This window comes from Cucumis melo, chromosome 1, assembly GCF_025177605.1.
Source record: "Cucumis melo cultivar AY chromosome 1, USDA_Cmelo_AY_1.0, whole genome shotgun sequence".
Lineage (NCBI taxonomy): Eukaryota > Viridiplantae > Streptophyta > Magnoliopsida > Cucurbitales > Cucurbitaceae > Cucumis > Cucumis melo.
This window is the reverse complement of record NC_066857.1, coordinates 1,343,899-1,367,365: the sequence shown is the minus strand read 5'-3', so window position 1 is coordinate 1,367,365 and position 23,467 is coordinate 1,343,899. Positions and strand designations below refer to the sequence as shown.

The following is a 23,467-nucleotide window of genomic DNA, read 5'->3' as shown; positions in this document are numbered from 1 at the left end:
GAGCTGTTGTCCTATCCCACCAATGCAATGCAGGATTGTTTCCAACTTTGCATATAATGAGGAATTTTGAAATACTTCCATGTTTACACACTACATACAGTGATGAAAGTCTTCTAGTTCTAACCAACAATGATATTATAAGGAAAATTAATCGATGGAGGCATAAGAAGATTGAGTGGTGGTTGAAACGAGCAGTGATTTTATCAGTACTCACTGCAATAGAAATTTATTTGAAAAAAACATATTTAAAGTCTTCTGTCTCTTAAAGTGAATTATTCTTTACTCTATTAAGAAACTTGAGAAAATAAAGTTCTAATTATTAATTAAACAGATAGGTTTTCTATTACTATCTATGCAAAAATATATCTGAAATTTTACTATATTTTATAAATATTTTGTTTTTAATTTATCATTTTTTACAATTTTTTAAAAGAATATTGTTATTTATTAATTTAAATAAATTCCATTGACCGTTCAAGATTTACTACACATTTTCTTGAAATTTTTGTTAACATCTATAGAAACAACAATGGAAACTCAAATTTCAAATTGCAAAATGGCCACAGTTCTTCAAATGTAAAAATTAATTTGTTCTTCAAAACAAAATTGAAGAGAAATAAAATAATAAAATAAAACTCATTAATATATTTCTAAATCCGATAAGCCAAAGTATTTGGTTCATCGTTATGATTGGAGATCACATAAATAAATCATGTCAGAGGGAAAAGAAAATCAACGTATCAGAACTATCTACAGTTCAAACGGTTGCTGCCAAAGCGTTTGAATAAAATGCAATTACACACACACGAGTAGAGTTTTACAGGTGATTAAGACTTTCGAAAGTGCAAATCGAAATCCTTTTGGTTGCAGCAATTTCGGTTTCTTTTTTTTCTCTCAACATAAAGGATTAAATAAAGTGAACAATGATGCTGCCTGCAGCCCATTCTCATTCATGATGAAGAATTTAGTTTTAGCCTTTGTTCTTCTAGAAGCATTAGTTCGGAGCGCCAAGTTTCTAGTTTCGATAACTTGTTCGCCTGCTCCGGCTTCATATCTTGAAGTGGTGTTTTTTGCAACTGAGCTTCTGCCATTCGAATCTGCATATCCAAACAGGAGAACGATGCAAGGAAAATTATCAAAAAGATGATGTAATGCATTAGACGGACTAAACAAACTTGCAAATGTTAAGAAAAAAACTTTCATCTCACAACAAAGGTACCCATAATTCATTAAAAGAAGTTTACATAATCAGTTGAGTTAGAAGATGCTGGCTTATAAGGCTTTGGCACTGAGTACTAATAGTGCAAGAACAGATGAATCTCTTAAACAAGTTGTACTTGTACCAAGTACAAAAAACATTATAGGCTTTTGAATCTTACAACTAGATTTTTTCCTAACCATGCTAGGACTAGGAGGAAGATCCATTAGGCTCAGTGAAAATGTTGTAATGATGTCATCCTTAAGATTTTGAGCTCAGATTTTTCATGTTTCTTTATTACATTAACAAAAGTAACTTCGTCAATTCTAACATAATGTGCTTTTAGAGGGAGCATTTTTCTTTTAAAGGAACCGGAGCTTTTTATTCAACGACATATAAAAAAGCTGAAGCACTTCTACATCTCTAGAAGCAACAAACAACCACCAGAATGACTACGATAACTGTCTGAAAAGTTATCCCAAACCCCAACTCTAGTCTGAGGGGCGGTAACTAATTTAGCAGTTAAATAATATATTCTTCCTGTACTATTCTCTGTAAAACTAGAACTAATACTTACACAACTAGGAAGGGATCAGAGAGAATTTCAAGTCAATGTTGGACTTTTGAAACCTAATCATTCGTTGGGGACTGTTTCCACCTCTTCAATTTTTAGGGTCTATCAACTTTGGTAACAAGACCTTGAAGTGGGGAGATGCAAGAGGAAAGCAGACTGAGAACTTATTATATGAGGTTGAAGCATGACTAGAATTTATATGGGAGGGTACGCAATGGATTTCATGGAGATAACAAAAAATTTCAGTGGCAGACCCAACTTAAGGGCATAAAAGAATAGAACAGTTATTATGAGAGAGATTGCTAAGAACCATGTGGAAGGAAACTCACTGACCTTACAATATTTAGGTATCAAGAAAATTCATAATATATTGAATCCAAGGGAGATGACCACTACAGATTGAACTCAGGACCTGTTGGCCCTTTGTCAAGTCATGTCCCCTAGAGAGACTTTAATATCATAAAAGAACTAACTATATCAGGTACATCTATGCAAAAAGTTGTTCAAAGAGTATGATATTAGCTCTGAAATCAGTATGTGATATGATTCATATGAAAACTGTTGCCTGGATGCATTCTATGAAACCTAATGTACACGACACCTTTTTAAGGAAATCAACTTTGAACATAATTCCAATATTATAAAACATATATGTGCATGCAATGGATTGACAAATTTTCACGAGACTTTGAAGCAAAGATGATTAGCAAGAGTCTATCATGGCAAATTTGTCCTCACCTTCTTTTTAGTTGCTCTAATTCTCTTGTCAAGGTCACTGGAAGGCAACTGTGGATCATCAATCGGCTCAGAAGAAGGGCTTTCAACTTTCAGATTGGTAGAAACAGCAAGTTCATTCATCTGGGAACTTAATGACTGGATGGATTCCAACCTATTATCTACGTATGCTTCCTTTGCTTCAGTGATCTCTTCAACAACCACTTGTTCCAAGACTTTGTCCTTTTCATGAGCTGCCTGCTGAAAAAGGAAAGTGAAAAAATGAACAGCTGTTTGTTAGAAAATAAATACACAGCTATACTTAAACTCTAAATCATGGTCAAGTTAGAACCAGCATAAATATAAAAAATATAAACTAAACCCGTCAAATTTTATGTTATAAGATGCCTTTCTAAAAATAACAAGGTTAAGTTGCATACGGTAAAATCCAAAGATGCAGATAAAATATCTTTCTAACTATTGATGTAGTAGGACTAGTGGCTGATTAAATATTACCTTTTGATAAATTCCATTTAGTATCTTTTCATCATTTTTAATACTTTCCTTTGTTCACCAATTGCTCTCATATATTCATTACCATTTTGATTCATAATATAGATTTGAGATAGACTTATTGGAGAGCACTCTCCTTTAGTCACTTAGGCTACAACAGCTAAACCAACTATTCAGATCGAAAAGCATGCCGATTTGAATACGGGTGATCTTATTCCCCAAGGGATAATTGGACAATTAAAGTCACAACCATGGTTGTAAATAGAAAAGAAAGAGATAAAAAATTAGTTTCTTATATATTTACCTATATTTTGTCCTACATTTTATTGCATATGGACACTAATGGCAATTTTCAATTTATGATCCTCCCAAAAAAATTATTCACGGGAAAACTTAGAGAATCCTATTTGAAAACTATCATCAATTAGATTGTAGGACTAAAATTAAACTCTAGAACCTTTAGACTATATGCGACAACTCCACTCAATTTCTGAAAACTCTATTACCAGAAGTTGCCATAGTTACTTGAGCCTAATCATCGCAGCTATATGTCATTTGAATGAGTTTCACCATCTGACTATTTAATGACACACAACTGAGATTCTAAAATTCAGTTCACCATATTACCCAGGGAAAAGAAACAAAAAATGAACTCCCATTAAGCTCTTCAAAAAAAAAATCCCCACAATATTTGAACTGTCATAAAAAACATAAAATATCCATCCCATCAAAGTGGATGACAAACCTGCAGTCGCTTCTCTTTCTTTCTCTCATTTCGCTTAGCTGACTTGGTCTTGGTTTTTACATCTGTTGCCGGAGGATCATAGCCAGGAGGTCCATCGTGGGATGCCATCTCCTTTTTCCACTGTAGCACACAGAAAAAAAAGTAATCCCAATGTATACCACAATGATGACTTCTAGGATACACTAATATAGGAATTAAACTTACTAGCAGAAAAATAATAGAATGAAATTGATGCCTTTCACTCGAATCATCAATTTTCCAGAACATAAAATAAAATCTCTTTTGTTTAAATTTTATCAGCCAATCATCATCATTTTGCCGGAGAAAAAAATTGACCTTTAAAATTGTTGGTTTGGTTTCTCACGTAGCCCTACTAGCGAAAAGGGATCTAATTAAGAAGAATGAGACCTAACTAGTAATTATTAAAAAAAAAGGTGACACAGCATTCTAAGATAAACATTGAACATATCAGGGGCCATATGTTGTTAAAGTCCCTCTCAACTTGTCTAAAGGTCCTATCGTTCCTCTTCCCCAAAGACTGCACAAAAGAGCACACCCCAAGATTAAGTTTAAGCAACAAAAGAAAAAAAGTCAATGAGAGCAACCTAGGCACACCAATGAGTGTGATTTGCCTCATTTCAATTTGTATATCGAATTGTGGATGATGCAAGGATTCCAATGAGTCCTGTATGATGTATAGGCCTCCTATCAAGGGTGCCTAATTAACAAGAGGCAGCTCAAGAGATGTGATTGTAGACTTAAGTTATATTGAGTCAACAAGAGGTATGTACAATCTCTATAGTTCCTTTTTCATTAAAGATATAAGAAATTTATGGCATAAAAATGCTCATATCTTTGATTGAATTGTTAAAAAGGCACTTATTACACCGGTATCATGGGTTCAGAATCCTCCAACCCATGTGTGAGGTAATATTTTCCTAAAAGGACTTTAAACTTCCATTATCTCATAATTTTCATTTTTCACAGTACTATTCCATCACGATTCATGTACATACATTATTTATTTTACTTTTATGTATTTCCTCAAATGAAATGATTGTCTAATGTCATGGGCTACTGTATTGCACTTTTTGCCCTTAGCTTCGTCCTTTACAACACACCAAAGTAAAAATTAACACAACAGCAACTCAAAGGACGATTTCATTTTTCTAGTATGAATTTTCATGAGCAAGGCACAAAGGGCAAGAAACTATAGCTCAATACAAAAGAAAGGAAAAACAGAAAGAAAAACAACAGAGAGCAGGAAAAGATGGAAATAAGATAATGTGCATGAGGCACACATACCAGAGCCCCTTTGGACTGGTAAATGGCGACTTCTTCTTGTGGAACATAGCCGGCCCTAATCTTAATGGGTTTTCGAAGAGTACCATCGGGTCTTCTTGTTGGTGCTAGAATCCTTTCTCCTTCTTTTAGGGTTTTGCTCAGCTCTGTCATTTGCTTCCGCAGATCTTCTCCTCCTCCATCACTACTCCCCATCGCCTAAAAGGCAATTAATTGCTGAACTGCAAAAATTCAATTTCATATTCAAAAAAGATTTCACCTTATTTTGTCAATTACTCCAAACTGGAGCAAGTCATGTCCGATAGCAAAAACTAAAAAGAGTTATATTCAAGGCAAATGACTCAAAAAGAAGAAAAAAATAATTAAGAAAAAAACTACATTTAAAAAAATTACAAAAAAAAAAAAAAGGCATGCTTCCTAAATCCCAAGGGGGCGTTTGGGAGAAGGATTGATTTATGGAATGGTTAGTGTTATAATACTCCTAGTATTATAATAATCCTAGTGTTATGATAGTATGCGTTTGGGGAAAGGTTTATGATAGTAGTGTTATGATAGTATGTGTTTGGGGGGAGGATTGGGGAAGGAGTGAGAAGGGTCAGGGAAGTAGTGGAATAGTGAAAAAGAGAGAAAGGAAGGATTGTGGAAAACCTATAGTCCTAAGGCCAAACATAACCCACTCCACTCCCCCATAGTCCTAGGGTCAAACGCCCCTTAAGTGGTTATTTTCCTTACTATTTAGAAGCGCAATTTTTCTCGTCTTTTTTAGTATTAGACTCGTTTCATTATATCAATGGAAATGTCTTGAAAACAAGATATTCTCTTAAGTGAACACATTTGTATTGGGAGTTTCTTATATCCTTATATCCATTAAAGGCCTTAGGGAGGTTGAACCCATAACAAGAACACTGTTGACATTAGCACAATACCAACAAAAAAACATGGCATGTTCAAACCTTCTATTCAATTTCTAGAACTTCACGACTTTCAGTTCACTTCTATCTTTTTGTAATAACACACAAAGAAACCCAAAAATAAAAAATAAAAAGGCATAACCTAATTCTGTAATAAAATACCATCTTTGTGAAGAATTCTCAAGAGTTTTTGCCAGGAGTAAGATATGATAAAGTGATCAATCTGAAATAGCAATTATCTGCTTGGCTAATTAAAAACTTTAGTAGAGTAGACTAGTAGCAGAAACAAAAACTAACAAAAATAAGAAAACCCATAAATCCCCTTATCAAATCAAAAATTGAAACTATATTTTTAAAAAGAAAAACGTAAAAAGAATCAAATCAAAATAAAAATAAGAAAGAAAAAAAAGCCTCTCTCTACCTTCCAGGATTGAAAAATCAAAACAAAAGAAAGCACAACAGCCAAACAGCCAAAGCATAGGGATATAGATGCAAAGAAAGATTACGCACATACATTCCTCAATAGCCAGCCAAAGCTTCTTCCCAAGGATCTACCCATTCATCAATCCTGGAAAGTAAAGGGAACAATCATCAAAATTCAAATAACAAATTTATGGATGGAAAACGTTTTTTATATGAAAAGTAATGCTTATTGCAGAGTATTGATATCACTAATTAAAAGAAATATATATGTGAAGATAGATCAACAAAATCATCTTAGATTATGACGAGCATAAGGGCTTTACTTTACACATAGATAACGTGAGATGACTTTTATTGATTGCAACTCCTCATTCAAGAAAGTTTCATGAACATGGTAATCGCATAGCACATATCACATAACCATAGAATATTTTAAATTCAAGAAAGTTTCATGAACATGGTAATCGCATAGCACATATCACATAACCATAGAATATTTTAAATTCTTACTCCTCACTTTGAATATTATAGAATATTTTGCCATAAAAATAACAAACGGAACTATACATAATCGAAAGATGAAAAAGAAAAAGTTAGTAATAAGCTTTGCAGTTTGAGGAAAAATGAGATCAAAATCTAGTATTATGTCCTGTATCAATTCAAAACAGTATCATACTAATTTGGTCCTATAATATGTAACATCAAATAGGCTCTTGAACCCTATACTTTCTTGCTCGCTTACCAATCTTAATCAAGCTACTAATAGAACTAAAACTTGAAGGGGGGGGGGGGGGGGGGGGGGGGGGGGGGGGGGGGGGGGGGGGGGGAACCCTAAACCCTATCATATGTAGCATCCAATAGGCTCTTCATATTTTTGTCAGTTCTTGTTTCCAGGATTGATGAATACTTGCTAACCTTTATGCATGGCCTCCCCCTCCTCTATTGTTCATCTCTTATTATTACTGGGGTTTTCTTCTACTCCTTTCTCAGGTTTCTATGTGTCTATCATGACTCTCTCCTGCTTTGGATATTTCATCCAGCAATGAAATGTTTCTTATCCAAAAAAAGGGGGAAAACCTCATATCCTCAACTCATCCTTCAATTTCATACAAGAACACTTATTTGTCCAGATCATTCACTAGTTTTGAAGGACACTTGTATAATAAAACCATTCTTCTTGTTACACTCTCACTTTAGCCTCTTATTAAAAATGAGAAATTTTTTTGTATCTAAATTTTGATTTTTTCGGTATAATTTAAGTTAAAGATAAATCTAACATGAATTGCAAACATAAGTACATCCAACATTTATTTGACATGTATCACCTAGGGTTGTTTGGCTCTAAAGAGGGAGTTCAGACGGAAATTGCAAACTCCACACCTAGTTTATCCCATGGAGTTACAGAGAGAGAGAGATAAAAGGAATAGAAGAGACAGAAGACCTACCGGCATCGTTCGGCGGCAATCGTCGTCTTCGTCCGGTAGAGGAGGTTGCGGCGGTGCTGGAGTGCGGTGAAGAAGAAAGAGAGCGCGCACGGGGGGGGGGGGGGGGGGGGTGGCGGTGGCGGCTGAACAAGGAAAACTTTAATTACTTTTTGGTTTTTTTTTTAACCTAGTTGACTTGGTCAAACACCAAAACTTTTAGGCTATCTTTAGGCCCAATTTCTCCCAATATCAATGACCAAAGAGCCCAAACAAAATTCAACCTAATATGATTTAGGGAATTGGATTGAATCCCATAATTTGGGGGAAAAAAAAGCTGAATTAATAAGTTTCATAGCAAAAATTCTTGGATTTTTTATTTCCGTTTTGTCCCTGATTATGTGGTATGTTATGATTTTCGCTATGTTTTGAATGTATAAATCGCTCGATATGCATATTTTTCAAACTCGAGGATCTTATTGAATATGAAATTTGTTTGAGGTAGAATATTAAACCAAATCTTTACTGTATGAATCTCTATCCATATACCAAATTAGTTATATCCTAACCTTTACATCCAATAAATGTTTATATTTATTAAACAAATGATGTCCTAATTGAATCTTTTATCTTTAATTAACGTTTAGCTATTTATTCCTTTTTATTAGTTGAATCTTGTATTAAACTATTTATGTTTTTCACAATAATTGTATTTTAGAAAATGTCGTTTGTACTAGAGCAGTGACATTTAGGACTTGTAACCATTTATTATTCCATTTTTTCGTTTTTGCCATTTTTATAATTAAAATAAAATTTCCTGTTTTTATAAAGTAAACTATTTATCTAGTTGGCCCAAATAAGTCAACTTATTGTTTAAAACTACCCATTTAAATGAGATTATAGACCCAACCTTTGAGAAGGTGCATAGATTCAATGACATGATCTATAAAAAATAAAGATACTAGTCCTATACTACTTTAAGTAAATTACCTTGTCGAGTGTTCATAACTTTTTGTAAAATTTTTATCACATGTTCCATTTGCTTTCTTAAAAACGATGTCAATTTTGAACGTTTTGCACGCAAACTTTTCGGGCCAAAAAATTAATTGATGCTACAAATGCAATATCGAAAAATTGCGTATCATTAACAATTGATTTCAAAAAACTGCAACCAACGTAATAGCATTGAAATGAAATGGAATGCAAGGAACAAATGTTTTTTTTTCTTTCTGAATTCAGTTAAATGATGAACGCCAATTGCATCGTAGATCATAATAATGCAAAGTAAGAAAAAATAAAAAGCAAGGGATACCAAAACACAAAAGGGTTATGCAATGGAAGCAGACAGACAATAATGGGTTATCGTGAAGAATGACTCTACAGTATGCGGACTTAAGCTCATCGGGTATGTACAAAAAGGTTTTCATGTGCGACATTTTCTCTATCACTACCATCATACATTTCGCGAGGTCCTCCACATTGAGGCCCGAAATAGGCTGTAGTTGTGTAATGACTTCCTGCCGCACAATGTCCTCCTTCTAACTAGCTCTATCCGGTCATTTCGCAATGGCCTTGGACTAGTCATTCGCACAATCCATAGCGTCGCAAATGAGGTCGAACATCTCGAATGTCTACATGTCGTGCTTCTTCTTGTGGACATTCAAGAGTGCCACCAACGACAGTAGCATCTAACGTTGGGCGATTGTCAAAGCATTCAAAAAGGCGACGAGTTTGATTGGATCCATTTGGAGCTACTATAAGGGGAACTTGCTAATGGTCCACAAGATGGTATATAGATTTCAAAACGTATGTGTTCGAGAGCTGAGATGGTGTAGGCTGAATTGCAAGGAGTTCATGAGAGGAAATGGGAGAAAGGCTTGTTCGGTTGTAGAGAAAAGGAAGGGAGATTGAGAAGAAGGAAGGAGATGAGTGGCCGAATGGAGAGGAAGGAAGGAGATGAGCGAATGGATGGAGTGGAAGGAAGGAGAAAGCACACGAAGTGAGGGGGATTGGGAAGAAAGGAGAGAAAGATTAAGAGGAAGATTGAGATGGGTTGAGGGGAAGAAAGAGAAGGAATAGGAAGGAATAGGGGGGAATAAACCTATTCCTTCCCCCTGTTCCTTGCCCCAAATGTAGTCCTTTTCTTAGCCCCTTAGTGTATTAGAAGTATTTATTTTAGTATAAACCTTAAATATCATTAGTATATATTACTTTTCAACAATTTCGAAGGTCACATTAAACACATCAAGCAAAATGCTTTTCACATGGAAAAAAATAGAATTAATTTTAAAGAAGTGAATGGTCACATAACGAACCTTTTAACTTCTCATTCAACGCACCACGATTTTCCTAGAGTAGCATCATTAACTTCTACATCCCTTTTGTTGCAGTTAAAATGCCTTTGTTCTTATTTTTAATTTTTATGCACAAGATTTGGCTTAACCAACTTTACTACGGAGAGATTCCGGCGGCTTCAAACCGGCTTCAGTCATTTCTTTAAGTAACCGTTTCGCCTCAATGGACTTCCCATCCTTGCAGAGGACTTGAATGGTGGAAATGTAACTAGCCACATTTGGAGTTCCTCCATTTTTAACCATCTCTTCAAGAAACTTTAAAGCCTTGTAGGAGTTGCACTCTTTGCAGTACCCATTTATCATTGTATTATAGATAACATCATTAGGCTCTAGATGCATCTCTACCACTGATTTGTATAGTTTTGATGCCTCAACCATATTACCTCTTATACACAAACCATGGATTAGGACACCATAGGTATGCTGATCCGGGACCAAACCAATTCTCTTCATGAGATGAAACATCTCATAGGCTTTCTCTATATCATCGGATCGAACAAACGCATCCATCAAAATCGTATACGTCACTTTCGAGGGAGAAATACCTCTGTCCTCCATCTCCCTCACTAACTCTGAAACTACAGAAGAATTTCCTACTTTAGAGAAACCTGAAATTAAAATATTGTAGGTCACTAGAGTTGGAGATTGACCAATCAACTTCAGTTTATCGAGATAACTTAAGGCCTTGTCCAACTTTCCAGTGTTACACAACCCATCCATCAACAGGTTAAATGTTCTAGTAGTTGGATTTATATCAGCTCGTTTCATACGTTCTAACAGTCCTTCAGCTTTCAACACTTGTCCCTTGCGACATAACCCACCTATTAGAATATTGTACGTGACTGCATTACATGCCACCCCTCTTTTAGATATTTCATCAAACAACTTAAATGCAAGGCTCAATTTTCCATCCCTACAATATTCAGTAATGAGACTGTTGTAAGTATATAAATTGGGAAGTACCCCCATGAGCTTCATCTTCTCATAAAGCTCAAAACCATCCTTCTTGTAACCTTTCTTGAAAAATCCATTGATCATGACTGTATAAATATATTGGTCAGCAGCCAAACCAAGGTCATCCATCCTAGAAAACATTACTTTAGCTTGATCAATATCACCATTTTTGCAACAAGCTTCAATCAAGATAGTGTATATAAAAACATTAGGAGACACGCCCATCGTCTCCATTTGAGCCAAAAGCTCAAAGCCTTTACTTACGTTGCCATTTTCACAAAAGGCTTTAATCGTAATCCCGAAACTATACACGTCAAACTGAGTCCTCCCCAAATATTCAGTGAAAAACCACCAAGTTCTATCCAGATTCCCTGATTTAGCAAGTAAATCCAATACATTATTGAAAGAGTATGAACTCGGAGAATGACCTTTAAGGACCATTAGTTTAAAACTATCAAGGGATTGTTCTAATTGTGGAGATTGAAGAGAAGCATTGATAACTGCATCATGAGGACGACCACAAACAGATTCAGAATTCAGATTTCGTTGTGTTGAATAGGTTAAAAGGGAAGAAATAGTGAAGAAAGATGAGGTGATCCGATTAGAAAGAAATGGGTACACGAAGCCAATGGATTTGGGCACCATAAATACGAGAATAAATCAGGAACTAAGAGTTATGAACAAGAGAAACGCTAACGAAGAGAAGAAGGGAATAAAAGACTGACCTTCACAACTTACCAAGGCTTAGAAAATGTTGACGAAATGTTCAACAAGAGGAATCAGAGATCTTCAACAACAACGCTATAACAAACTTGGGATTTCTGTAGCAGTTTCTCAAAAATGCTATAACAAACTTCTATGAAACTTACAGAACTCTCACACAAAACCAAAATCAGCGGCGGGCATTAGACAGTTAAATAGAGAGAGAACGACTGGAAGAGACGGTAGACTTACCGGCGACAGTTGTTATCCGGTGTGGACGTTACTGCGGCGCTGGGGTGAGTGAAGAGGAAGGAGACGGGGGCGAGAGAAAGAGACAGAGACGAAAAAGAAAACCGAGTTGACTGAGTCAAACACCAAAATTTCAGCCCATCTTTAGGCCCAATTTCTCCCAACTCTAATTTAATAAGCCCACAGAGCCCAAACATAATTGATATAGATTTCTATCACTTCTTATCCTTATAGATTTTATTATATATTACAATTTCTTAAAAAATATTACTATATATTTAATTATTTTCAATATAATCGTTATACTTACGACTATTCTTATAAATATATAATTATCTTTTTTTATAAACCTATTATCATCGTCTTTTTCATAAACATACGATTATCTTCAAAAAAAAATTTCTATTTGATCACATATGACTTCCTCCGTATTCCTAATATGGATTTTTTTTTCAAATTTTATTCTACCTATCAATCGTCATTCAACAATTTTTAAGCGTGATCAAAATAATTTTCTAATTTCAGAGTATTTTTTAAGATGTAACCTTAACTATACATTCTTATACATTAATCAAATTGCAATATCTAAATTTTAGTAACCAACTCGTTGAAATTGAGAAAACTTGCCAAGTTTGAAATGAAATGAACACAACCAATGGGCATATAATTTGGACAATTCAATCTCACCATACTTTGTGATAGAAAATTCAAAGCTATATGGATGTTCTATCACAATGTAGAAGAAATAAAAGAAACAAGAATAAGAAATTAATGAAATTCAATCATCATTAGTGTCATTATCTCTTGGTTTGCTACGATGCAATTCTTAATTTGAAAATTTAAACAAACTTTGATCAATTGATAAAAGAAGGGAATTAAGTATATAAAATTGAGAAATGAAAAACCTAAGCTTAGCTTCCCATTTCACAAATGTGTGGATCATAGGATAAGTTTGATAATTGGAAATAAAAACCCTAAAACAAAGTTTTAAATTAAAGTCCCAACATTTAATTCTTAAATCCTAAATAAGAAAAAAAACAAAAAAATATAAATCCATTGAAGTGCAATAAATTATTTGCCTGCCCCTTCCTATTATTCAATCTGCTTTTAATGTATATTTCTTATATACATACTCTCTACTCTCTTCTTCTGATCTCTTTAATATATCTAAAATGTTATGATATTATTATTGTTATTATTTATATCATGAGATGTTCCTTTGAGGAAGTTAATGCATAGCTTCTTCCATGCCTCTCTCTCTGGTTCTCCTTCTTCCACTTTAACCTTCAACTCTTTGGCATATGTTTCCTATACAAAAACAATATTTATAATTACATCGTTAGGTTTCATTATTAATGTTTGTTCTAAATTCGTGTTTTGTGCCCATTAAGTGGAGTTTCAAAGTTAAGCGGTGAAAAATGAAAAATAACTTAATTCATTACTATTCTTGTAGTTATTTAAAATTGATCAACCTAAATAAACATTAAATAAATAAGAAAAATGAGTATTTTAGCGAAGAATCGAAGTTAGAAGTGTAAATCTTGATACTTAAAAACAAGTGAAAACAAAACTCAATTCTAGGATGAATCTTTCGAAACCTAAAGACTAAAGTTAGAAAACTAAAAACCAAAACTAACCATTTAAAACTTAGAGACCAAATTAAATAGAAACTAAACTTGTAATCTTGAAAACTAAACTCATAAGTCCTACGTTCACTTATTTGTTTGAAAAGTTTGTGGCCCACGGTTTAAGAAACTTCAATTTCATAACATTTTAATTTCTAGGTCAATCTTACAATTAAACGAACTTTCTCTAGGTTTTCCAACTTTTTTATACTTGGCAACTCCACTTCCTCTAACTAAGTAATTAACAAGAAGGTAAACTAGCTCCTTCAAGAACCGAATATTTAGAATAATAATATGTGTCAATAATCCATAAATCTATAAAACTTATATCAAAACGATCGGAACGTGGACATACCGTGATGAGATTATGTTGTACAAGACGATCAATGAGGTGCAAAAGAATGTCCATGGTGTACTCAGGATGGCCTTGGATGCCCATCATGTGGTCTCCATACTTGAACATTTCGATTCTAGTCTTTTCTGACCATCCGATCACTTCAGCCTTTAACGGAAGTTCCCGGACCTGTAGAATTTTTCGTACATCACACCGTACTGAATCATCAAGCTGAGAAATTTTAATGTGCGACCGAGTTTACTTAACAAATATACGTACCTCATCTCGATGACATTCGATTATCGATAGTGTTGATGGGATCTTTAACGATGATAAGGCTTTTGAGTTGGATTGTGACACGTGTATGGCCCTGATTCCAATGTCCCATCCTGAGATTGCCCTACCCGTCTTTCCCCCTAATGCACGACACAAAACCTACGCACGACAGTCATCAACTCTACGTTATTACATTTTTTAAGAATTTACACAAATAACATAAGATAAAAAGTGGTCAAAATTACATTTTAGTTTCATGAAATTACCTTTGATTAATTAATTTTAGTAACCATATTGTATTTTCATATTTCATACTAATTCTTATATTTTCTAATATTTTATTTCTTTAAGTTTCATGTTTAATGATATTTGATAAAAACACATGATTGCGTTCATTCAAGAAAATAAAATTTTTGAATATATTTTCAAAATTTTACAATAAAATCGTTATAGATAACAAATATAACAATAATAAATAATGAAAAGTGAACAATAAACTAATATTATAGTGAATTAAAAACGTATCAAAAGGATATTTTAACCGTAAAAGTATTTTAAATGGGTTGTTTTTACTAGATCTAGAACTACTACAAAATTTAAAATGGAAAAGAAATCTAAACATGGTTAATGACATTAATTGTTAATTATTATGATGATTAAATCTCTTTTAAACATTAGTGTGTGTGTGTATATATATATATATATATATATATATTTAAGAAAAGAGAAATAACCTCCAAATCTAAACATACAAAACTTACCAATAAGACAACTTAAAGCTTATATGAATTGGATTACACCTTCTTAAAAAAAATATAACTATATATAAACCAAGAGATATTGGATGACAAGGAAATGAATATGAAAACACAAATTGGATGGCACCCAAAATTGGCTTTTCTTTGCTTTATTCTTTTTCTTATTACCCTAAAAAGCCCTGAAACGGAATCATAAAAAACTCAAATCTTTCACGATATATGTCTTAACCAATCGAAATGTTATGAATAATATAAATCGATACACTAGTAGGGTTTAGAGAATTTAAATTGTTATCAAGGTTTCAATAGATATAACCTAACCTTGAAGTAGCATGCATGACCCAAACAAACCCCTTGGGCTATAAATACCTTTTATGATATTTTTTTTCTTCAATTTTCTACTTGCTTATTTAAAAATTTATTTTATAAAACAGTTAGAAATATGAATAAAAATATTAGTATATCTAACAACTTCGAAGATATGAGATTTATCAATAATAGAAGTCTATTAACGTGAATAGATTTTGCTATATTTGTTATTTTTTTTTTAAAATACTGTTATACACTTGATTATTATCTACGAAATTTAATATATATACACAAGAGGAAACACGTCATGCCAACTAATTTCCACCATGTTTTGTCTTTGGGGATAAAGTAGTGTCCTTGGGCACGTGCTTAGTCGGATGAGATTTTATATTTATGAAAGGTTATCAATATAATGCTTGAAAACTTGAAATTCAACCATAGAAAAAGAAAATTACATTATTACTATTGGAATATAAAGTACAAAATTCACCTAACTTAAACCAAACAAAGGAGTCAATGACATAAGTATTTTCAAAAAGAAAAAAAAAAACTTCAAAAGATTTTTAAAAAGCCAACTCAAAATTGATAAACATACTAATTCTATCTCTTCAAATTCAATTTTGGCATAAAGTTTCAGTCAATTAATTCATTACAGAAGTAAAGAATAAAATTGTTATTATCCTAAAATAATAATAATAAAATCCAATAAATTTAACTTTTATTTTTTTGTTACTATTTCTTTTTATGTTTCAATTTTGGTATTTTCTTTTGTCAAAGTAATTTTTTTCATTTTTTATTTTTTAAAATATAAAAAATTTATTAGAATGTAGCTCAATCGATATATATATATGTGTGTGTGTGTGTATGTATGTATATTATCAATCTCAAAACGGATATATATGTTTGATTTACCACCCTAATCTTCATATATGGTCAAATAAAGTAAAAGACATAGTAATAATAATAATCCTTTAATTTAAAAAAACAATAAAATAAATAAATAAATAAATAAATAATCTTTTAATTTTATACCCCGATTGATACATAAAAAATAAAACAAAAACAAAATTAAATAATTTAAAGTGAAGATCATACATAGCTCAATTAAAATTTTTCAATATATATATTCATGAGAATAATTCATTATATATATATATATAGTTTAAGTCACTTTTTCTTGTGCTAAAAAAAAAAAAGAGAGAAAAGTCTCTTTCTGCATGTGACCATTTAACAATAAATTATGAATAAATACCTAATTAAATGCTTTTGTAAAGAGGGAATTAAATACTCTATTTTTATTGGTGAAGATTTTAGCTTAGGTATATATATATATATATATATATATTGTGCATGTAATGTGTTCAAAAAAAGGTACACCTACTCTCATTGGGGAAATGACCCATGATCCACCCACATGGTTTATGTCTATTCATTTCTACTATTTTTCCAATTAATTTTCCACTACTCTTTTTCAATGTCTTTATCAAACAATATCTCTTTTTTTATTTTACATGGAGTTTTGTGTAAATTTGTCATTCTTCCTTTGTAAATATTCCACTTCTTAAAAAAAATAATTTTAAATTTGAATGATCATACCAAAGTGTTTTTTGATTAAGCTTACAATTATTGTAAGGTAATAATTGTTTGAGACTTTATATGATTTTAGATTGCAACTTTTTTTTTTAAATAAAGTTATTTTAAAATTCTTAGACAAATAAATGTTAATAAGAAATTAAACGAAATAATATAAAAAAGCGAAGAATGAAATTTTAAAATATTATTTATTTCAGACCTTTTTTTTTTCTTTAGAATTTTTAGGGTTTAAAAGCTGTTAAAATTACCTAATTAATTTTGCACCAAATTGGAAATTTAAAGGTAATTTTATATAAACTTATTTGATTTTCCACCTAAGAGAAAATTTGAGGCTTCAAAAAGCAAATGATCATAGACAAACCCTAAATCTTTTTCCTTAAAAATAACATGATTTTACTCAAACAATAATATCTAATATTTTTAAAATATAAAGTTTTTGAAAATTAATATAATTATGGTAATATACAATACATAAGAAGTGGGGAAAAAAAAGAAAAAAAAATCATTGGAATTCTTTTATAAGGTAAAAAACAGTATATTAATAATGACATTAATAAAAATTTAATGACGTTGCAAAAAATTAATTACTTTGATTTATTATTTATTGACCATCTTATTTTATAATTTTTCAATAGTATCACTAATAATGATAATAATAGTTTTCATTTTGAACATTCTAACTTGATCAATTTGGAAACTAAACTCCAACAAAACACTCATAATATATACATATTTTTAAAAATTTGTAATTCATTTCACAAGAATATTGACTAATACTAGTTTTCTCCCATTCAAACAAAAACAAATTAAATATTTAAATCTTACAATATTTCTAACATTCTAGTCAATTGAGAATCATTCTTACATTCTTTTGATTTAATTCCATAGTAATTATGAACCCATAAACTAAAATTGAATTTTCAAATCAACTTTACATGGAAGATTAAAAAATAGTAGGGAAGATATCGGTTATATATAAATTCAAACTTAATTGATTTGAGGTTATATTTTTTTAAATTTTAAATTCGAAAATTTTATAATTGTATCAATTTAAATTCTCTATTATATTTTATTTAAATAAAGTCAAATTAATATAATTATAATTTAAATCAATATAGATAATAATTAAAAGGGAGAAAAGTGTGCGACCAAAACATATGAGGAAACAAACGGCACAATCCATTTTTGGTTTTTTTTTTTTTTGTTTTGTTTTGTTTTGTTTTTTTAGTTTTTTTGTTTTCTTCAAAGTAAATAAAATAATTTTCATCCACAAGATTCCCTTGTCGCCCACTAATTTCCTTTTTTCCATTTTTATTTCTGTTCCCTTTGTTTCTTTCAATAAATAAAATAACCATTACCAAATTCATCAAACTCTACCTTTCTATTTTCATTCTAATTCCTAACAATTTCTTTGTTTTTTTTATTTTTCAACTAAAGAACGAGAACTATACATTAAAGAATCAAAGAAAGTATAACTCAAATTTCATGCAAACACATTAATATATATTGAAAAACAGCTTGATCTTCTTATTCTTATAATAAATTCATATCTTCGATTTTTCAACCACTAATTGTTCATCAATGATGATGATGATGATGATGATGAGGAGGAGGAGGAGGCAGCATTTAATAATATATATCATTAATGACAAAGAATTTATAGTCATAACACAAAAAGCTAATAGAGTTGTAACGATTTTACGACGACGTACCTGATGGCCGAAGCAAATTCCGAGGACTTTCTTCTTCAAGGCGTTCAACTTCTTTAACAAAAGAAGGAGCTGACAGATCCAAGGGTCGTTAGAATGGGCGTCGCTACAACTTCCGGTGACGACGAAACCGTCGTAAATCCCGATATCGGCGTCGTCGGGGAAATGGCCGGCGGTGACTCTATACGAGTCCCAAATTTCGCCTTCTTCACCCAACATTTTAGCGAAAACCCCAAAATACCCTCCGTATTTCTTCTTGACGTACTCTGGATCCTCCGCACACAGAAGTACGGCAAATCGCTTTCCCACCATTTTTTCCGGCCGCCGAGGTTTCTCTCTCTAGGATTTTAGAGAGGGAGAGAGAGAGAGAGAGAAAGAGAGGTTTTTTAAGGATTGTTTTTTTTTACAAAATTTCTTGCATGCTTTAAGGGTGGGAATGGAGAAAGGGTTGTATTTTTATATGGAGAAGTTACCCAAAAGGGCATGTGGTTTTTGGGGTTTTTACCATTTTGCCACACATTATTATTGTTAATTTAGAGATTATTATTATTATTATTTTTTTTTTTTGCTTTTTCCCACACAGCTATTTTTTCAATATTTACAACTTTCATTTGCTTGGTAATTATCTATTTGAGTTTATAGTTTTTTTTTAAAAAAAAAAAAAGGAAAAGAAAACCTCCAATCTTGTGTTGTGTTGATGATCATCCAGAATTAGGGTTTTTGAGGTGAATGTGTGTCGTGTTGGGTTGAATAAGTATTACTTGGATTTTGTAGGATAAATAGGACAAATTATAAATGAGTGTTTTTTATGTCATTAGTGTATCTCGCTTTTATTATTGAACCAAAATATTTGTAGATATATATCCAAATATTGTTGTCTATTATTAGTGATAAAATACCGATGGATTAAACAATAAAATTTTGTTATATTTGTTGATATTTTAAAGACTTTTGTGTGTATATATATATATATATATATATATATATATATAGCTATTTTTCTATTTTTAACAAAAAAAAATTATATGAAATAAATACATTGGCATTTATTTTCAATGAAATATTTTTAGATTGCACACCAACTTGACCTTAAAATATGTATTATATCCGTAGAATGAAATTCAATGATAATATTCAAATCAATAATAATTCTAAATTTTATGAAACAAATTGAAGATAATGTTCAAGTTAACGTCTTATTCTTAATATTTATACATTATCGAAAATGTTAATTTTTTAGCATAACTCAATTATAGTTAAAGACACGTGGTTGATCACTAAGAATTTATGTTTTTCTTATTCGGAAAAAATTAATTATAGTTTATATTGGTAACTAATCAAAATTTAAATACATTTTATGGGTATTTATAAAACGTACTAAACGTTGATAAATAATCTTTAATATCAATATCGGAACTCTTCTAATTCATAAATATTTCAACCAATAAATGAATGTTTTAACTTTAAGTTATTTTAGTTGAGTCATAACATTAATATATATTAATTATTTATGGTTTTTTTTTTTAACAAAACTGTTAGACAATTTACTTTTAAGTTAAAAAAAAAAGGGTTAAATTTCTAACCTACACATAGTGCAATTAATAAGGAAAAAGAATAATTTTGAAAACATATTATTTGTAGAATCCTAACTTTGGTTTGAATGGAAAGATTCTAAATAGTGGGTTTAGTTAACTCTCTATCAATAATTATATTTGGGAATATTCACCTTTTGGTGAGGATTTACCAAAAGGCTATAGTTTTCCTTTTCTTTCTTTTCAATAAAAATAGTAAAGAAAAATAAATTGTATTACACATTGATTTATATAAAAAAAAAATTAAATTCATAAACATTTGCAAATATAACGATCGGGTCAAATAAAACCAAAAGTATAGATAAATATAGCATAAATAAAAGAAAAATTATTGTAGATATATAGCAAAATTTAAATACAGGATTCGAAGACAATCAACGATAGACTTTACCACAGCTAGGATTATCAGTAATAAAATAGAGTGTTAATGGTGGTAAATAAAAAGTTATCACTGATAGCAGCTATCAAAATTTATAGATATAGCAAAGTGTAAATACCGAAGTCGAAGTCAATTAGTGATAGACTATACCACTACTACAGAAGTATCAATAATAAAAGTCTAATAAAAGTACGTTTATCAATAAAGTAGAAGAGTGTTATTTTGCAAATAAATGTTGTTGTACATTTAATTATCGAGTACTCTAAATTATACATGCTAGTATGAATTAACTTTTGAATCGGTAACCAATAACTTATCAACCGAATTGAATTTAGATTCACACGACCACACCTTTAAAAAGAAAAGAAACTATATGAAATATATATACACAAACTTTAATTTCCTCCCTCATTAAAATAGTATTTAAAAGAAATTAATGCATAAAAGTATATAGATATATATATATAACATATACACAAACTTTAATTTTTCATAATATTTTTGGGTAGCTTTAAATGTAATAATTTGTCCCCTAACACAATGTATGTATATAAGAAGAAAGTGAATAAATTTATAACCTAAAGTTAAATAATTCACAACATCTTATTTATTTATTTATTTACTTCCTTCTCTTTTTAATTCCTTCACTTCTTTGCTTATTAATTTCATGAAAATTAATTATAAATATATGAACAAAAATAATTATATATATATATATATATATAAAAAAAAAGATTATAAAAGAAATATGGTCAAAATTTAAAAGAATATCTCTATATGACCTTATAAACTTTAATTTATATATTGATTTGGTGATGATTCAACTCCAAGATATTGTTGATTAACAATTAAATTAAGTAATATATAATTATACAAAAGTCATTTTTCTTCCTTGTGAAATTAGAAAATATATATTATTTGATGATTGAAATTAAGAACATATATCCATGAAGTCTTCCATGGATTGCAAAGCTATTTAAATTAAAAGTTTTGTGTCTAAAAGGTTAAAAAAAAATCAAACAATTATCGAGCAAAATACTTAATACCTTTCTTTGTTTTTTTAAATTTATTTAAAAATTCAAATGCTCAGCTAAAAACAAGAAAAACCTAAAAGCTATAATAACTGTCTCCAAGTATCATTCGTTATACCGAAAAATAATGTTCTTCTTCTTTCTGAAGAAGAAAAAAAAGTTAGAAAATGGATGTGGTTGTATTGTTGGCAAGATTTGAATCATGGGATGAATATGATTCATCATCTTTAACAAAATTAAGTTTATAGTAATTCAACACAACTCTCTTTCTTTTTTTCTTTCTTTTTTTTTTTTTTTCACCAAAAACAACTAATTTCATTTGCCAAATCCTTAACTGTTAGCCATTTTTATTGGCAAAGTGCTTTACACGATTTGCCCAATATCAAATTGGTTTTCCAATCACTCAATCTCTCTTCTTCTTCTTTTCTTTCTTCTTGTGTCACACTCAATCATCACTACTTACCTTTTTAAATCCTTCCCCCTCTCCTTTATATTATTGGTTTTCAAAGGGTATTCCATTCCTTTTTTTAAAAAAAAAAATATTATTATTTTTAGTTATACCTACTCGGCGTTAAAAATATTAGATCTCGTTTGATTCCATTTATGGTTATTGTCGTGTATTGATACAATGGAACTCACTTTCAAATTTATTATGAAACATGCAAATTGATTAAGGAGTATTGGAGGGGTGATTAATCTCATTGTGTTTTTGAAAATTACATGAGATCAACTGCCTAATACTATTATAATAATATAATTATGAATCAATGATCATGTTTATTGTATGACGTTTCTGTTAGCATTACTGTTCGTTAGGATTGGACATCAATTAACGACAAAGGTATTAGAAACGGTAAACTATATATAAGTAAACGTGATAAAAAATAATAAGATAATATCGTTTTGTGACTGCAACGCTACTTACGTACACTTATTTTGATTATGAACTGGTAAATGTGACCTTAGTTTAAGCTTTGAAATTTAGTCTAATAGATGACTAATAATATAACATAATGAATATTCATTATCATAGCGTTAATAAAATATAATTATACATTTTAATTTTTTTTATTGAGATGGGTGTTCACACGAGGTTTCCGAAGAAATGTGATTCGTGAAGTTGAACTTGTATTGATGTTGATTATGATGGATGTGGTTCATTCGCTAGCATTTGATCCTCTAACTCTCTTTCGGTTGAATGTCTACGCTTGATTCGAGAAAGCGGAACATGTGATGCTTTTAAAGTTTGAGTCTGGGAAGAAAGCTTGTATCTTCAAATGAACCTCAATCTTACGGTAAGTTAGTGGTTTTTAGGAGAATTCTCTCTATACCTGGAGTAAAAAATCTTGTCTCTTTCAAAACTAGAATCCTCTAATGGCCTTATAGTCTTGGGCTTTTGTTGGTCCATATATCAGACTTATGCTCAATCATATAGATTTGAGTGATAATTAGCATTTATACTAAATTAAGCTTATTTTTTTACTCAATTGAATTTCAGGAAATAAATAATATTTCATTAAACCAAAATAGTTAACTTGATCCTACGGTTATGATGAAAACATATGACATCATTAGAACTGACCAATTTATGTCTTCAATTTCACAATTTCGGACACATGTACGTCAACTTTTAATTAGTCCCAAATTCAATTATTGGTATTTTGATGTTAAATAACGTAAAAATTTGTGATTGGTCGTTCAAAATTTCTGGTTCTGCGATGGGATTAGGCTTTGATATTAATTAATTTTTGCCATTATATTAGAGTCAAAGAATGTGCCTTAAGTCTTCTTTCATGAGCTT

The 23,467-nt window shown here is 30.8% G+C and overlaps 3 protein-coding genes across 14 annotated transcripts; all 3 read right to left on the bottom strand.

Moving 5' to 3' along the window:
• Positions 1-622: 622 nt before the first annotated feature.
• LOC103495372 (partner of Y14 and mago) lies at positions 623-12,148 on the bottom strand. Of its 12 annotated transcripts, none has more exons than XM_008456901.2 (6): positions 12,064-12,148; positions 6,468-6,525; positions 5,050-5,267; positions 3,745-3,864; positions 2,511-2,747; positions 623-1,097 (listed from the first exon to the last, which is right to left on the bottom strand). In XM_008456901.2, exons 3-6 carry the CDS (start codon positions 5,239-5,241, stop codon positions 951-953), a joined length of 696 nt encoding a protein of 231 aa, XP_008455123.1. In that variant the 5' UTR covers positions 5,242-5,267; positions 6,468-6,525; positions 12,064-12,148; the 3' UTR covers positions 623-950. The 12 variants fall into 12 exon arrangements, with proteins under 12 accessions (XP_008455123.1, XP_008455124.1, XP_050939795.1 ...); XM_008456902.2 differs by having other exon boundaries at positions 6,472-6,525; positions 12,064-12,123; XM_051083838.1 differs by having other exon boundaries at positions 2,511-2,744; positions 6,472-6,525; positions 12,064-12,123.
• LOC103495373 (pentatricopeptide repeat-containing protein At4g11690) lies at positions 9,111-12,105 on the bottom strand. Its single transcript, XM_008456905.3, has one exon. The coding sequence runs from the start codon at positions 11,752-11,754 to the stop codon at positions 10,240-10,242; it is 1,515 nt and encodes a 504-aa protein (XP_008455127.2). The 5' UTR covers positions 11,755-12,105; the 3' UTR covers positions 9,111-10,239.
• A 974-nt stretch (positions 12,149-13,122) lies between the features above and the next one.
• On the bottom strand, positions 13,123-19,090 carry LOC103495371 (gamma-glutamyl peptidase 5-like). The gene is made up of 4 exons (XM_008456898.3): positions 18,668-19,090; positions 14,299-14,454; positions 14,041-14,208; positions 13,123-13,368 (listed from the first exon to the last, which is right to left on the bottom strand). Exons 1-4 carry the CDS (start codon positions 18,974-18,976, stop codon positions 13,228-13,230), a joined length of 774 nt encoding a protein of 257 aa, XP_008455120.2. The 5' UTR covers positions 18,977-19,090; the 3' UTR covers positions 13,123-13,227.
• Between the last annotated feature and the right edge of the window lie 4,377 nt (positions 19,091-23,467).

Excerpts from the sequence above, each read along its gene's own strand:
- LOC103495373 (XM_008456905.3), bottom strand. The coding sequence starts at position 11,754 with ATGGTGCCCAAATCCATTGGCTTCGTGTACCCATTTCTTTCTAATCGG.
- LOC103495371 (XM_008456898.3), bottom strand. The coding sequence starts at position 18,976 with ATGGTGGGAAAGCGATTTGCCGTACTTCTGTGTGCGGAGGATCCAGAG. Across the intron at positions 14,455-18,667 it reads GAATTTGCTTCGGCCATCAG|GTTTTGTGTCGTGCATTAGG; the intron begins GTACGTCGTCGT and ends TGTCGTGCGTAG. Across the intron at positions 14,209-14,298 it reads TCGAATGTCATCGAGATGAG|GTCCGGGAACTTCCGTTAAA; the intron begins GTACGTATATTT and ends AAAATTCTACAG.
- LOC103495372 (XM_008456901.2), bottom strand. The coding sequence starts at position 5,241 with ATGGGGAGTAGTGATGGAGGAGGAGAAGATCTGCGGAAGCAAATGACA. Across the intron at positions 3,865-5,049 it reads ACCAGTCCAAAGGGGCTCTG|TGGAAAAAGGAGATGGCATC; the intron begins GTATGTGTGCCT and ends TGTGTGCTACAG. Across the intron at positions 2,748-3,744 it reads AGAAAGAGAAGCGACTGCAG|CAGGCAGCTCATGAAAAGGA; the intron begins GTTTGTCATCCA and ends TTCCTTTTTCAG.